The sequence below is a fragment of the Corapipo altera genome, unplaced genomic scaffold, assembly GCF_003945725.1.
Source record: "Corapipo altera isolate COAL_440 unplaced genomic scaffold, ASM394572v1 332, whole genome shotgun sequence".
Taxonomy (NCBI): domain Eukaryota; kingdom Metazoa; phylum Chordata; class Aves; order Passeriformes; family Pipridae; genus Corapipo; species Corapipo altera.
Genome location: NW_020885051.1, coordinates 30885 through 45975, shown reverse-complemented (window position 1 = coordinate 45975; position 15091 = coordinate 30885). Strand labels below are relative to the sequence as shown.

The following is a 15091-nucleotide window of genomic DNA, read 5'->3' as shown; positions in this document are numbered from 1 at the left end:
TGGCTCCTTGCACACACAAATGTCACCGCGCACGTCTGAGATCCCCCCCGTGCACGTGCAAAGGTCACCGTGCCTGTGCATGAGGTGTTTTGCGTGTGCAAGATGTTCCCCGTGCCCGTGTGACACGCCCCGGTGCCCACAGAGGTGTCACCGCACGGGTGAAATGCCGCCGGGCACGTGTGAAAAGCCACCACGTGTGTGCAGTGCCTGGCCAAACGTGGAGATGTCACTGTGCTCGTGCAAAACGCTCCTTGCACGTGCAGATTTCCCCGTGCCCGTGTGACCCCCCCCCCACGGGAGGCACGGGTGGTCCCTGTGCTCGTGCAAGCCCTGCCCTGGCTGAGCCAACACCACGTTCCCACACCACGTTCCCGTGCCAATTCCCCCCCACGAGCAGCCCTTGCACGCCCCAGCTGAGCTGGGCACTGCCAACAACCCCCCCTGAGCACCTCCGAACCCCTCTCGGACCCTCCGGCCCTCCCCTAAATAAACCCCACCCCTGTTTTTCTTATTCATTCACCAGTTTCATAATTAAAAACGTGGTTCCTCATTAACCAGGGCCCTTCGTGGGGGGGCTGCAGTCGGTGACCTCCTCGAGGCTGGGTTTGGGGGGGCTCTGACACCCCCCCTTGCCCGGCACCCTTTGCTCCCCCCCGGCATTGCCGGCGTCGCCGGATCCCAACCACAGCCCCACCGCCGGCGCTTCCCAGAACTCCGGCAGCCCCGGGCTATGTTTAACCGCTCCCGGGGTGCCGCGTGGTTTTTGGGGGTTCGGAGGGGGGGGGGAACCACGTTCTCTTGGCCGGGGGGTTGGCAGGACGCCGGCGGCCACCGGGGCCGCGGCCAAACGCCGCTCCCGACGCCGGGCTGACCACGGGAGCCAAGCAGAGGCTGGTTTTGGGGGGGGGTGAAGCCATTGCCTGCCGTGTTTTGGGGTACCCGCAGCCCCCTCCCAAAAATAGAGAGCATCAAAGAAAGGCTTTGCTTGGCCTGGCTGCTGGGAAACCTCAAAATTTGGCTTAAGTGACCCCCCGAATGGGTGAATTTGGGGGTGTTTTTATAGCCCCCGCTGATGTTTGGGGTTTTGGGGACACCCCCCAGCCCAGATATTGGGGGCCACCTGCTGTAGCGATAAATAAACCTTTATTTTATACAGGACTCACAGGAAACACAAACACGAGTTGGGGAGGTGTGAAAAAATAATCCTCCCCCCAGTTCCAGCCTCCGACCCATTCCGGAGCTTTTCTCCCTTAAAATAAAGGTGGGGAGGGGGAGCCCCACTTTGGGGTTACCCTGGATTTGAGCCCCCCATTTCTTTTGTAGGAAGGGGGTGATGCTGGGGTTGGACCCGCTCCTCATTTTGGGGTCACGGCAGAGGGGGGCCCCTTTGTGGTGCATCACCCTCCCTCCCCCGAGGGGTATTTGGGGTGACAGAGATTGTCTGGAGGGGGGGACACTCCCATTTTTGGGGGGGTCCCCCCAAATCCTGCACCGGGGACGATGGCTTCAGCTCCTGGCATGGGGGTGGCACACGGAGGGAATGGGGGGGCGAAGCGGTGACCCCCCCGCGGGTGGGGGGGTGACTATGAGCCCTGTGGAAGGGACATCAGTGGGGGCACCCCAGTGGGGGTACCCCCGTACTGGGGTGCACTGGTGGGGGGGGCACAACCTCACCGGATTATGGGGGGGCTGCTCCAGCTGGATTTTGATCTCGGGGCAGGGGGAGTCGGGGGGGCGGCGGCCTGGGGGAAAGGGGGGACCATGAGTACCCCGGGGGGACCCCCAGCCCGTGGGGCCCTGATGCCCCGGTGAGGGGCTACTGGGGGGGCTCCGGGTGTTCAGGGGCTCCTGGGGGGCACCTGGGGGGGTCCCGGGGGGGTCATCCGGCCAGGGGGTTTCGGGGAAGGCGTTGCGGTGGGTTCCCGAGGGTGAGCGGCTCTCCTAAGGGGGCAGGGGGGGTCACGGGGGTGCTGTCCCCCCGTCGGTCCCCCCAGCACCCACCCTGCCCCCGGGCACCCCGTACCCGGCCCGGCTCGGGCTCCTCAGCGGCGCTGCCGAAGCTGCTGGCACTGGAGGAGGAGCGGGAGAAATCCGGCGGCTCCGGCTTCTCGGCCCTGCCAGGGACAGTGCCCGTGGCCAGGGACAGTCCCCAAGGGCACGACAGGCTGGCACCGCGCCCCGTGGCCACTGCCATGACCCGCCACGATACGGTGCTGGCCCCAGGACACCCCGTCCCTGTGCCACCCCATCCTGGGACACTGCATTCCCATGCCACCCTGTCCCTGGGGTGTCCCATCCTCGTGCCATGCTGTCCCCATGCCATCCCACCCCTGCCATGTCCCGTCCCCATGCCACCCCATCCCAGGACACTGCATTCCTGTGCCATCCCATGCCTGGGAAGTCCCATCCCTGTGACACCCTGTCCCCACACCATCCCACCCGTGGGATGTCCCAGCCCCATGCAGTCCTACCCCTATATCCTTCTCATCACACCAACCTGTCCCCATGCCATGTGTCCCTGTGCCAGCCTACCTCTGTGCCACCCTGTGCCCAAGACACCCAAGTGCCACCTGAATCCCACAGCCCCCTGTCACCTTGTCTCTGTGCCATACAGGCCCTGTGCCACTCGGCTCCTGGGCGACCCTGTCCCTGTGACACCCCATCCCTCTGGTGTCCTGTCCCCATGGTTCCTGTGCCATCCTGTGCCACCTTGGCCCAGTGCCATCCCATCTCATGTGCCCCATCCCAGTGCCCTCCAGTCCCCATGTCATCCTGTCTCTGTGCCACCTCATCCCAGTGTCACTCCACCCCAAGGTCACCCTGGCCCACTGCATTCCTGTGCTGCACCATCCCAGCACCCTGCAGTCCCCATGTCACCCTGGTACCACGTGCCATCCCATGTCACCCCACCCCAGTGCCCCTTGTCCTTGCACTGCCCATCCCAGTGTCCTCCAGGGGGTGCACTGCCAATCCCCATGTCCCTATGTCACCTCATCCCAGTGCCACGCCATCCCCAGTGCCACCATGTCTCAATGTCTCTTGAGCTGTCCCTTCCCAGTGCTCTCCAGTCCCCATGTCACCCTGTCCCTGTGTCACCCTGATGTCACCCCATCCCAGTGCCACCTCATCCTTGGGCTGCCCCATCCCAGTGCCCGTGTCGTGCTGGTACCATCTGATCCCAGTGCCACCCTGTCCTTGAGCTGCTCCATCTCAGCGCCCTTCAGTGCTCATGTCACCTTGATGTCACCCCATCCCAGTGCCCCTTGTCCTTGCACTGCCCATCCCAGTGTCCTCCAAGGGGTGCACTGCCAATCCCCATGTCCCTATGTCACCTCATCCCAGTGCCACGCCATCCCCAGTGCCACCATGTCCCAGTGTCACCCTGTTCTTGTGCTGCCCCATCCCAGTGCCCTCCAGCCCCCGTGTCACCCTGTTATCACCCCGTCCCCATCCCACCCCACCTTGGTGCCACGCATCCCGGTGCCACCCCATCCCCTTGCCACATCATCCCAGTGCCCTCACGCCCCCGTGTCTTCCCACCGCGGTGCCACCCCTCCCGTCCCCGGGCCCCCCGTGTCCGGGCGGGGACCTGTCGTGGTGCCGGCGGCTCTCGGGGGAGCTGTGAGTGGAGCCGGAGCCCTCGGGGGCGGCGGGGCCGTCCCTGCGGGGGGCGGTGGCAGTGAGGTGACGGCGGGAGGGGACACGGGGAGGGGACACGGGGAGGGGACACCGCTCACCTGCCGGCCGGCGCCTCCTGGATGCTCTCGATGCCGATGGCGCTGGAGCGGCGGGAGCCGAGCGGGCCGGGCCGCCGCCGGGACGGGCTCTTCCCGGGCACCAGCAGCGCCTGCGGGGCGCCGTTAACGGGGGGACAGCGGGGACGGGGGGAAATGGAGGGGGGACGATCCGCGGGGACCCACCTCTTCCACCGAGCCCAGCCCGATGGCGCTGCCGCGGCGTCCCCGGCGGCTCCCGGGCACCAGCAGCGACTGCGGGCGGCACCGCGTCACCCACCGACCGGGGGCACCGGGGGGCAGTGGGCACCGGGGGGCACCGGGAGGCACCGGGGGGACACCAGGGAGACAATGGACACCGGAGGGGGGGCAGTGGGCACCGGGGGGGGCATCGGGGAAGGGCAGTGAGCACGGGGGGGACACAGTGGGGGAGGACCGGGTACCGCGGGGACACCGAGGGGGACAGGGGGCAATGGACACTGGGGGGGACACCGGGGGCGGGGCCAGGGGAGGGGCGTGGCCGCGCAATGAACGGGACTGCGGGAAGGGGGCGGGGCAGAAGATGGGCGGAGCCCGTGGAGTGGGCGTGGCTTGGAACGGGGCGTGGTTTATGGTGATGAGCAAGGCGCGGGGTGGTGTGGGGGCGTGGCTTATGGATAAACGGGCGTGACATCCTAAGGAGGGGGCGTGGTCTCAGACGAGGGCGTGGCCTCAACCGCACTAAAACTCTGATGTGGGCGTGGCCAGAGCGGAGGGGGCGTGTCCGGGGCGGGGCTTTCTCAGGCGACCCCGGGGAGGGGTCTGGCGGGGGGAGAACACATCGGGGTGTCCGGGGTGGGGAGGGGGGGGGTCCCGGCCCCGGGCCTCCAGGGAGGGGCACGGCCCCCACAGTGCTGGGTGCGGGGTCCGGGGAGTGCGTGACCCCCCCGTGCCCCCACCTTGAAGGACTCGAAGAAGCCCGGGGCGGCCGCGCCGTTGTCGGGGCGCTCGTCGTCGGGGCCGAGCCCCAGCATGGCCTGGCTGCGGGCCTGCAGCTCCTCGTGCAGCGTCTCCAGCAGCGCCGCCCGCGTCCGCTCCTGCCCCGACCCCGCGGGGCTGAGCCCGAGTGGGACCACCCGCCCCGCACCCACCCCCCGCACCCACCCCCTGCACCGCTGAGACCGCGCGGGACCACCCACCCCCCGCACGGCTGCATCCCTGCGGGACCAACCCCACACCCACCCCCGCACGGCTGCATCCCTGCGGGACCAACCCCGCACCCACCCCCCGCACGGCTGCATCCCTGCGGGACCAACCCCACACCCACCCCCGCACGGCTGCGCCCGCGTGAGACACCCACCCACGCACCACACATCTGTCACCCACGCAGGACCACCCCCCTCCCCCGCACTCTGCATCCACCCCTGCACTGCACCTACCCCCTGCCCACCCACGAGCACCCCCCACGGCGTGTCCAGGTTCCACGGACACGGCGCCCACATCCACGGCCCCACGTTGTGCCCCACGTTGTGCCCCATGGCCCTCCCAGCCCCCTCCCAGCCAGACTGCCCCCGGGTGCCCCCCCAGCCCCCCTGTGCCCACCCCACGCCCCCCGGTGCCCCCCCAGCCCCACCCCATGCCCGCACCTCCAGCTTGGCGAACTTCTCAGCCCGGTAACAGGCGTACTCGGCGTTGATGAGCTTCGTCAGCAGGAACTCCTGGAACTCAGGGCCCTGCGGGGCGAGGGGGCCCCGAGTGGGTGCGTGGGTGGGGGGTGCCAGCAGGGCCCCCCCAGCAGCACCCACGGGCGCTCACCTTCCTGAAGACGGCGGGGTCGGGCAGCGGAGGGCCGAAGAAGGGCACGTCGTCACGGGCAGTGACCGAGACCTGCGGCAGGCGGAGGGGTGACGGGACACCCCAGGGGCCCCCCCGGAGCCGGGAGAGGCCGTGGGGGCAGGGGGGGGGGTACCTTGTAGAGGGTGCCCTGGGTGCCCCCCAGCTCCAGCTGCACCACCACGAAGGCGTGGAGGAAGTTGGAGGCGATCATGTCGGGCACGAACGGCGTGTTCTCGTCCTGGAAGACGATGGCCACGATGTCGTTCCCGATGTGGCGCTTCCGCTGCAGCTGTGGGGACGGGGAGCCACGGAGAGACACGGGGGACAGAGGGTGGGGAGGAGGGGGGACACAGCAAGGTATGAGGGACAGAGGGTGGTCACACCATGGGGCCAAAGGGAATGGAAGACCCCAGAATCCCACAGATGCCCCTCAGCACCCATGGGTGCTCCACCAGTCCCTTGCATCCCATATTTTTCCCCTGGTACTCGTGGATGCTTTACCAGCCCTCTGCATCCCATAGATGTCCCTCAGCACCCGTGGGTGTTCCTAGAGCTTTTGTAGTCCACAGACCATTCCCCAGCACCCATGGGGGCCCCGGGAGTCCCCTGCATTCCACAAACACGCACTCCTCACCCATGGGCTTTGCTGCTAGCCTTTGTGACTCATAAATGTCCCCCCCGGCACCCATGGGTGCCCCAGGAGTCCCCTGCATCCCACAGATACCCCCCCAGCACCCACAGATGCCCCACCAGCCCTCCCACCCATGGGGGTGCCGCAGGACCAACTACACCCCCATCCCTCTCAAGCACCCATGTGTTCCCCCCAACCCTTGCTCCCCGTTTACCCCTCAGCACCCCTGGGTGTCCCAGGACCCCGTGGCCCCCCACAGACACCCCCCAGCACCCCTGGGTGCTCACCTGCTGGGCGTCCCCCTCGGTGTAGGGCAGTTTGGTGGACACGTGGAACATGATCTCCTTGTCTCGGAAGTGGCAGTAGACGGACTCGCTGCCCGTCTGCCCGTGGGTCACGTCCAGCCCCCCCCGGAACCTGGGTGGGTGTGTGAGACAGACACCCTGAGCACCCACGGGTGCCCCCCTTCCCCCCCAGCACCCCCCACGCACCCCTTGAAGTCCCGCAGCTGCACCCGCTGGCCCAGGACGTCGAGGAATTCGGCGAAGGCTGGGCTCTCCTCCGTGGTGCCAAAAAGCTCCTCCTCTGAGGTCTGTGGGGGGTGGGGATGGGTGGCAGCACCCACCCGGGACACCCCCCTCACCCCCACCCACCCCACCCCACCCCAGCCCGTACCTGCCCCAGTTTTTGATAGATGACCCCAAATTTGAAGTGGTTGCTGAGCACGTGCTCGTCGAAGGCGAGGATGAGGCGGGAGGCCTGCGGGGTGGGGCGGGGTCAGAGGTTGGGGGTGGAGGGCACCCATGGGTGCCCACGTGCCCCCCTCCCCACACCCCGTTACCTTGGGGTAGAGCACAGGGTAGAACCGATCCACGTTGACGTCCTCACACACCAGCTGTGGGAAGGGGGGTGATGCCATGAGGGGGTCGGGGGGCACCCATGGGTGCTGCCAAGGGCATTTTGGGGGCACCCATGGTGTTGGTATGGGGGCCACACCCACCTTGGCCATCTGCACCACATTGGGGAACTCAGCCAGGCAGGAGATGGGCACCACGTCGTGCAGGGTGCGGGCACGGGTGCTGTGGGGTGAGGAGGGGGTCAGGGGGGATCCTTGCCCCCAGACAGCACCCGTGGGTGCCCCTGCACCCCGCTCACCGCAGCAGCAGGTGGAGGTGCTCCTGCTCGTCGTACTTGAGGGAGAAGACGAGGTGGCCCAGGGCCGGGTCCAGGGAGTAGTAGTTGAAGTGCTCCTGTGGGGGGGGCCAAGCACCCGTGGCCAGGCCAGTGGGGGCTCATGGGGGGGCACCCGAGATGGGGGACACCCCAATCCGTGAGCACCGTCATCCATGAGCACCCATGTCCATGGGGCACCCATATCCATGGGCATCATCATCCATGAGCGCCACCATCCATGAGCACCCATATATATCCATGGGGTACCCACGTCCATGAGCACCCATATCCATGAGACACCAGTGTCCATGAGCACCTGTATCCGTGAGCACCATCATCCACCAGCACCCATACTCATGGACATCATCACCCATGAGGGCCCATCCCCATGGGGCACCTTATCCATGGGGCACCCGTGTCCATGAGCACCACCATCCATGGGCACCCATATCCATGAGCATCTATCCCCACAGGGCACTCGTGTCCATGAGCACCATCATCCATGACCACCCATGAGCACCTGTGCTTATGGGGACCCCATACCTGTGCACACTCATGGGGCACCCCCGTGTCCATGAGCACCCATCCCACGGGGTACCCATGTCCTTAGGCACTGTCATCCATGAGCACCCATGTCCATGGGACACCCATCCTACGGACACTTGTAGGTTCCCCGTGCCCATGGACATCCACATCTACACTCACCCATCCATGGAGCACCGAGGTCCCTGAGCCCCCACATCCATGAGCACCCATCCCCTTGGAGCACCCACATACATAATCACCCATGTCCATGGGACACCCAGGTTATTGGTCACCCGTGCCCATAAATACACACACCCATGAACACCCATGTCCCTGAGCACCCACCCCCATGGGGCTCCCATGCCCATGGATACCCAATACCCACCTCCATGAGCACCCAGTTCCACGGGGCTCCTATATCCATGGGGTACCCATGTCCAGGAGCACTCACATGCAAAAGCATCCATGCTTACGAGGTCTCCATGCCCATACCTGTCCATACCCATGGGGAACCCACCCACCCAAGCACCCTTGTTGTGGGGCACCCATGTACATGAACACCCAAATCATGGGGCTCCCATGCCTGTGGATACCTGACATCCACCTCCAGGAGCACTCAGGCCCATGAGCACCCCTTCCCATGGGGCTTCTGCACCCACAGGAGCACACACCCACACCCATGAGCACCCATGCCATAGGGTACCATGTCCATGAGCACCCAGTTCCATGGGGCCCCCATAGTCATGGATACCCACACTCATGGCCATGAGCACCCCTATGCATGAGCACCCATGTGCATGAGGTCTCTGTGACCATACCCATGCCCACCCACATCCATGGGGTGGTCCTCTCACCCCCAGACCCCACACCTGCAGCCCCCCGGGGCCTCACCTTGCCCAGGAAGTGCTTGCGGTAGATCTTGGCCGTGTGGTTGCCCTCCAGCTTTGCCCTGGTGCCGGGGGCCGGGGTGGGGGGCGAGTCGGGGGTCCCGCTCAGCTGGTGGTTGGTGCCCTCTATCCAGTAACCCCCGAACTGTGGCAGGAGGATGAGGGGGAACGGCCCCTCCCGGCCCAGCACCTGCACCCAGTGCCACGGTGGGTGCTCTGGGCGCCCACCCACACCCCCACACCCCACCCAGTGGCCCTCCCACCCCTCTCTGGAGGGGGTGGGTGCTCTACCTCGTGCACGCTGGGGTAGGGGATGTAATCCTCCTCCGTCTGCAAGACAAGGAGTAAGTGATGGCCACGGTGGTACCTGTGGCTACTGGAGTGGGTGATGGCCATGCTGGCTCCTCTGGGTGCTGGTTGGGTGCCCCCCCCCCCCCATGACACCTACCTTGAGTGGCGGGGGGACGGCGTGGCGCTGCTGGGCCATCCTGCTGCCCTGGGGAGAGGGGGGCTGTGGGTGCCTGTCACCCCACTGGGACTGACACCCTTGGGTGGGGAGCACCCTATGGGGGCTTACCTGGGGGTGGGGTGGTGGTGCTGGCTGGAGACACGTCTAGGTGGTGCGAAGGGGTCCGGGGGGGCCCATGGCGCTTCCTGGGGGAGAGGAGAACTCCCCCACAACCCCTCGCCGGGACGCCCGGGCAGCGGTGCCACCCCTGGAGCCGAGGGATGGCAGCGGGGCAAGGCCCACCCTGCCAGGGCCGCCCGGCTGCGGGCCGGGGGGGGCGGGAGCGGGGGGTGCGGGGTCACTGCACAGGGGGATCCGGCCGCTGAGACCCCCCCCAACTCATCGCACCCACCCCCCCAACCCGAGGGGCTCCCTCTGCCGGCGGGAGGCGGCGGCGCGGGGGCAGCACCACGGACAGCGCCGGGCACCGGGACCCGCCCCGGGCCACTGTCACCGACCCCGGGAGTGTCACCGACCCCGCGAAAGTGTCACCAACCCCGCGCCAATTTGACCATCCCCGTGCCAGTGTCACCGACCCGGTGCCAGTGTCACCATCCCCGTGCCAGCGTCACCATCCCCGTGCAAGTGTCGCTGACCCCGTGTCAATGTGACCATGCCCGTGCCAGTGTCACCAACCCCCATGCCGGTGTCACCGACGCAGTCAAAGTGCCGCCATCCCCGTGGCACGGGCACAAGCTCCAGGCAGGGAGGAGGGAGGGTGGCACCGTGGAGGGGGGGGTTGGCAGGGACCTCCCCGGGGACACGCCAGGGTGGGGACAGGGCCGGGATGTGACAGGGCCAAGGCCATCATGCAAGTGTCACCAGCCCTGTGCAAATGTCACCGTCCCCGTGCAAATGCCACCCTCCTCGTGCTAGTGTGACCATCCCTGTGCCAACGCCACTGTCCCCGTGCAAACGCGACACTGGTGCAAGCACAGCCCTGGTGCAAACGTGCCCGGGTCCCGTGCAAACACAATGACGCCCCCGGTGCCAAAGGGACCCTCGCGCCGCTGTCCCCGTGCCCGTGCCAAGGAGGTGCAGCCGAGCCCCGTCCCTGAGCAAACACGGCCGTGGTGCAAACCCGGCGCGGTGCGGGTGCGACCCAGCCCTGTGCAAACACAGCCGCAGCCCGGCACAGCCCCGGGGCACGCGTGACCCGGCCCCGAGCCCGCACGACCCCGCTGTCCCCGTGCCAAGGCGACCCCGGTGCCAATGCGACACTGCCACCCGTCCCCGCGCCAACGCGACCCTCTGCAAACGCGCCCCGTGGCACCCCTGGGCCGCAGTGTGACCCCGCCGGGCTGGCGGGTCCTTGGGGGGCTCCGTTATCGCTCACCCCCCTTCCCAGCACCCAAACTGGGGGGCAGTCCCGGGGAGGGTGAGGGGCAGCACTGGGGGGGGGTGCCCTAAATGTGGCTCCAGGCTGGGGGGCACAGGGTGAGTTTAGGGGAGGGGACACGGGAGGCAGAGTGGGGAGACTGGGGTAGGGAGAGGAAACGATGAGGGGCAGGAGCGGGGGGAGGTGGATTTTGGGGTATCCGGGGGGTGGTGTAGGTTTGGGGGGGGCCAGGATGCAGGGTGTAACTGTGGGGGAGATATTGTGGGGACGGATTGGGGGGTAAATGGGGGACTCGTCCCTCCCGCCCCCTCCCCAACCCGCGTCCTTCCCCCCCAGGCCCGGAGCATCCCCCGGCCATCCCCTCCCCCGGTACCGGCGGCACTGAAGGTCACCGGCGGACGGACCCCCCGGTGCTGCGTCGGGGCTGGGGGGGACACCCTGGGGGGGTTCTCCGCGGGGACCCCCGTGCCCGGTCCCCTCGGGGCGGCACTTACCGGGGGCGGCGGGGCCGGGGCGGTCCCGGAGCGGGGCCGGTACCGAGCGGAGCCGAGCGGGGCCCCGGCGCTCGCTGCCACCGCGCAGCGTCACGTGCGGCGGGGCGGGGCGGCCCCTCCGGGGGCGGCGGGACCGGGAACCGGCACCGGGAACCGGCACCGGGAACCGGCACTGGCACCGCGAACCGGGCACCGCACCGGGCACCGGCACCGCGGACACACCGCCGGACACCGGCACCGGCAAAACGGCGCCGGAACCGGGCACCGGGATCCAGAACCGGGGATCCCCCTCCATCCCTGATGTCACCCCCTGGGTGTCCCCTCCCTCCCCAGCGCACAGGTCCCCGCGGACGGGGGACCCCCCAAGCCCCTCCCTGTCCCCCGGGCAGTGTCTCCATCCCCCTGCCCGCGGTTGGAATCCGGGCACCGCTCTGCCCATCACCCGCAACCCCCTCCCAGTTTGGCTCGCGGGGCTCCCCCCACATCCCTCCCTGGAACCCAGAGCAGCCCCCCCCACTCATACCTCCCCACCCTTGGTTCCCTCCATTCCTGGTACTCAGGGAACTCCCATTTCCATCCCTGGTACTCAAGGCCCTCTCCCACCCCCAGTCTGTCCATCCCTGCTAACCCAGGTAACTCCCTCATCCATAACCCCCATTCCTGGTACCCAGGGCACCCCTTCCATCCATCCCTGGCACTCAGGGTACCCCCCTCAACCAATTCCCCCAGTACCCAGGGCACCCCCTCCCTCCCTCCCTCCCTGGCACGTAGGGTACCCCATCCACCCATAACCCCCCATTCCTGACCCCCCCCAACCCTAATTTCCCCCATCACCCCAAGGCCCCTCTCTCCCCCCCACCAGCACCCAGGCCATGAGTGACCCCCCCACCCAGCACCCATCTCCCTGGCCCAGGGGGACCCCCCCAGCTCGGGGACCCCCAAGGAGGGGCTGGCATCGGCTCCAGGGGAGAAGGAGAGTGGGGCTGGCACACCAGGGGGACACGGAAGCCCCTGGGGACACAGCAGCTGGGATGTGACAGGGCCAGGGCTCCATAAACCCTGTGCCGAGGGTGGGGGGATTCCCACTCCAGCAGGATCCCACTTGCTCCCATCCCACCCCACAGCCCTTTTTGGGACAGCTCAGAGCGGGATTTATGGGATACCCCCCCCCCCTTTGCTCCACCACCCTCATCCCACGTGTCTGCACTGCAACGAGGCTGCCATGGCTCCAATGACAACTTTAATCCGATAATATTTGCAAATAACAGACAAAACAGGAACGGGGCCCTGGGATCACACCTGTGTCCTCCAGAGGATCCGGCGCTGTCGGAACCACTGCGGCCCCGGAACACCCCCAGGGCCCCCCCGGATCGCCTCCCACAACAACAGGATAAGCTCAAGGAAGAGATTTTTGTGTTTTCTTTTTTATATATATATATATATATAACATTAAAAAAAATGAACAGCAACTTGAAAAGATGGAATTTCCAAGGAATATGTACACAAGCGAGTGCTTCAGGCTGGGAAGAAAAAACCTCTCGTGGCTTCGGCACATGGAATTCCTCATGTCTGTACCTTGGGAAAGAATCCACGGCTCCAAACTGCCCCAAACCCCCTCTTTTTAGGAGCTTTACAGCCCCTCAAATGCTGCTGCTTCACCCCCAAACGCAGCGGGGACAGGGAGGAGGGGGTTTGGCAAAGAACAGCTGGAATTCTTCGGATAAAACCTTGGAAATCAAACCTCGGAAATCAAATCCAGTGGAGTTTTGGGGGATGGGATTTGTGCCCCTCCCCCCTCTTTTTGCATCCCAAATTTCTGCAAACCTTGACAAAATAAAACTGATGTGATCTCCACATCGTATTTTTCCAGGGAAACAAGGGAAAAGGCTGGAAAGGAAGAGGAAACCTGGAATTTCAGGACAGAGATCCCTCGGCAGTGCCTGGTATGGATCAATCTGGAAGTGGGATAGTTCCTGCTAAATATTAATGGGGAGAAATCCTTGCTGGGAGATGTTAATAATAATAATAATAATAATAATTAGTGCATTGTTGAAAAATGAGGATAAAGGGGGAAAAACCCCCTCTTCCCATGGGAAATGCTTCCCACCTGCACCCCCCTGCTGGCTCCGGCTGTCCCAAGCACTCCTGGAAGAAAATGTTCTCCAGAGTGACTAAAATACCCCAAATTTCTAGAAAAAAAACCCCAACCCAGTTCCCAGAGCCCAGATGGTTCTTGGATCATCCAAGGTGTGGAAGTGGCAGAGGGATGCAGAGAGGGATGCGGCCCTGGGGAAGGTTTGGGAAGCAGATCCCAGCTCCCATTTGGGGTCAAATCAACAAAGATTCGTTGTCTGCCAGACATTCCTCACCCAGTCCCAACTCCTGCACTTCCAAGCTGGCCTGACAGTGGATCAAAGACAGGGTTATCCTAAAGAGGAGGATGGAGCAGGATGGTTGGAATCTATGGGATCATGGGGACACCCCCTCGCCCCGAACACACCAACTGCTGCTCAACTTCCCAACCTTCCTGCTCTTTATTAAACCAACCCGGGACGTTCTCCTGGAGCAGGAATGTCCCTCAGTGCAATCTGCTTTGACATAAGGCATTGGTTTGGTTTGCTTTGGGGAGCACACGCCTCACTCGGGGGTTTTCCTGCTTTCTGGAAGAGTCACAAAGTCCCGTAACCACCTTTTTTTTTGGATGCTTTTAATGCCCTACCACGTTCCAAATCCTCTTCCCTTCGGGTCGCTCCTCTTGGAAAACCATCAGTGGCCGAGTAAACCAGTCCCTGGGGGGGATAAAACATCACCAGGAGATGAGGAGGGAGGTGGGATGGGGGTGGAATTTGGGCAAAAGGGGGGGGAATCACCCAAACTCACCTTTAAATCCCTCTTCGGGCATACAAACTGGGATGGGAGGGAAAGGAAGGCGTTAGAAGTTGTTCCGATGGATCAATATCCCAAGGATGACAAGGAAATGTCACAATTCCCTTTTTCCACCTTTCCCACCCGAATTCTTGCCCCTCCCCAACCCTCCCCCTCCCCTCTGACCTTGCATAACGTCGTCCATGGCTGCGTAATCCGCGATGGGCTCATCAGCCTGGAAAAAACACGGGAATACTGGGATGAAGGAGCTCCTGGAGCCACCTCCGGAGGGGAGCAGGGAATGGGGCTCCTGCCCAAACACTGGGAACGTGAGAGGAGGATTCATTCCCTAATTTAGCTGGATTTTGGGCTGGTACCCACACTGCTCAGCAGCAAAACCAGCCAATAAAGGCCCTTGGGAAGAAAAAAATAAGGACTGTCCTCCTCCAAAGCAAAAAAATAAGGATTTTTCTCCTCCAAAATGAAAAAAACGAATTCCTCCTCTGAAACATAACCAATAAGGATTTTCTTCCTCCAAAATAAAAAAATGAGGATTTGCCTCCTCCAAAACAACAAAAAAATGGATATTCCTCCTCCAGAATAAAAAAGATAAGGATTTTCCTCCTCCAAAACAAAAAAAATAAGGATTTTCCCCCTCCAAAAAGAAAACCATAAGGATTTTCCTCCTCCAAAACAAAAAAATGTGGATTTTTCTCCTCCAAAACAAAAACCTGAGGATTCTCCTCCTCAAAACCAAGTTTTTTCTTCCTCCAAAAAAAAAAAGCAAAAAGAGATCTTCCTCCAAACCAAACCCAATAAAAATAAGGATTTTCCTCCTCCAAACCAAAACCAAACAGGATTTTCCCCTTCCAGGAAGGGGCTCCGTGAGGAACTCATTGAATTTTTCCCAATTTTCACAGGCCCCAGGACACATTTCTCTTTGACTGCACGAACCCAGCTGGAGTTTGGGTGGGATCCCCCTGGATTTTGGGTGGGATCCCTGTGGATTTTGGGTTGGAACTCTGTAGATTTTGGGCTGGATCCCCCTGGATTGTGGGCAGGATCCCCGTGGATTTTGGGCTGGATCCCTGTGGATTTTGGGCTGGATCCCTGTGGATTT

General features: G+C 63.9%; 2 protein-coding genes across 6 annotated transcripts in view; both read right to left on the bottom strand.

Annotated features, from left to right (window-relative positions):
* Nucleotides 1-1126: 1126 nt before the first annotated feature.
* Nucleotides 1127-11134, bottom strand: RAP1GAP (RAP1 GTPase activating protein). 5 transcript variants are annotated; one of them, XM_027668764.1, is made up of 22 exons: nucleotides 11107-11134; nucleotides 9350-9419; nucleotides 9214-9267; nucleotides 9057-9095; nucleotides 8770-8955; nucleotides 7336-7430; nucleotides 7181-7259; nucleotides 7022-7075; nucleotides 6856-6939; nucleotides 6672-6772; nucleotides 6468-6597; nucleotides 5683-5838; nucleotides 5529-5600; nucleotides 5360-5446; nucleotides 4673-4810; nucleotides 3921-3989; nucleotides 3738-3847; nucleotides 3590-3661; nucleotides 2024-2114; nucleotides 1860-1941; nucleotides 1675-1742; nucleotides 1127-1592 (listed from the first exon to the last, which is right to left on the bottom strand). In XM_027668764.1, exons 3-22 carry the CDS (start codon nucleotides 9250-9252, stop codon nucleotides 1584-1586), a joined length of 1761 nt encoding a protein of 586 aa, XP_027524565.1. In that variant the 5' UTR covers nucleotides 9253-9267; nucleotides 9350-9419; nucleotides 11107-11134; the 3' UTR covers nucleotides 1127-1583. The 5 variants fall into 5 exon arrangements, with proteins under 5 accessions (XP_027524565.1, XP_027524561.1, XP_027524562.1 ...); XM_027668760.1 differs by lacking the exon at nucleotides 11107-11134 and having other exon boundaries at nucleotides 9214-9261; nucleotides 9343-9465; XM_027668761.1 differs by lacking the exon at nucleotides 11107-11134 and having other exon boundaries at nucleotides 3602-3661; nucleotides 9214-9261; nucleotides 9343-9465.
* Nucleotides 11135-12515: 1381 nt separating this feature from the next.
* The window catches only part of USP48 (ubiquitin specific peptidase 48), a 33001-nt gene continuing 30425 nt past the window's right edge, over nucleotides 12516-15091 (bottom strand). Inside the window, exons 25-27 of the mRNA XM_027668758.1 lie at nucleotides 14158-14206; nucleotides 13987-14013; nucleotides 12516-13895 (exon numbers count right to left, since the gene is read on the bottom strand). Of these exons, the coding sequence (XP_027524559.1) occupies nucleotides 13873-13895; nucleotides 13987-14013; nucleotides 14158-14206 (99 nt within the window). The 3' untranslated portion in view covers nucleotides 12516-13872. The remainder of the gene's footprint in view (nucleotides 13896-13986; nucleotides 14014-14157; nucleotides 14207-15091) is intronic.

Excerpts from the sequence above, each read along its gene's own strand:
- RAP1GAP (XM_027668764.1), bottom strand. The coding sequence starts at position 9,252 with ATGGCCCAGCAGCGCCACGCCGTCCCCCCGCCACTCAAG. Across the intron at positions 7,260-7,335 it reads CACCTCCACCTGCTGCTGCG|CACCCGTGCCCGCACCCTGC; the intron begins GTGAGCGGGGTG and ends CTCACCCCACAG. Across the intron at positions 7,076-7,180 it reads ATGTGGTGCAGATGGCCAAG|CTGGTGTGTGAGGACGTCAA; the intron begins GTGGGTGTGGCC and ends CCCTTCCCACAG.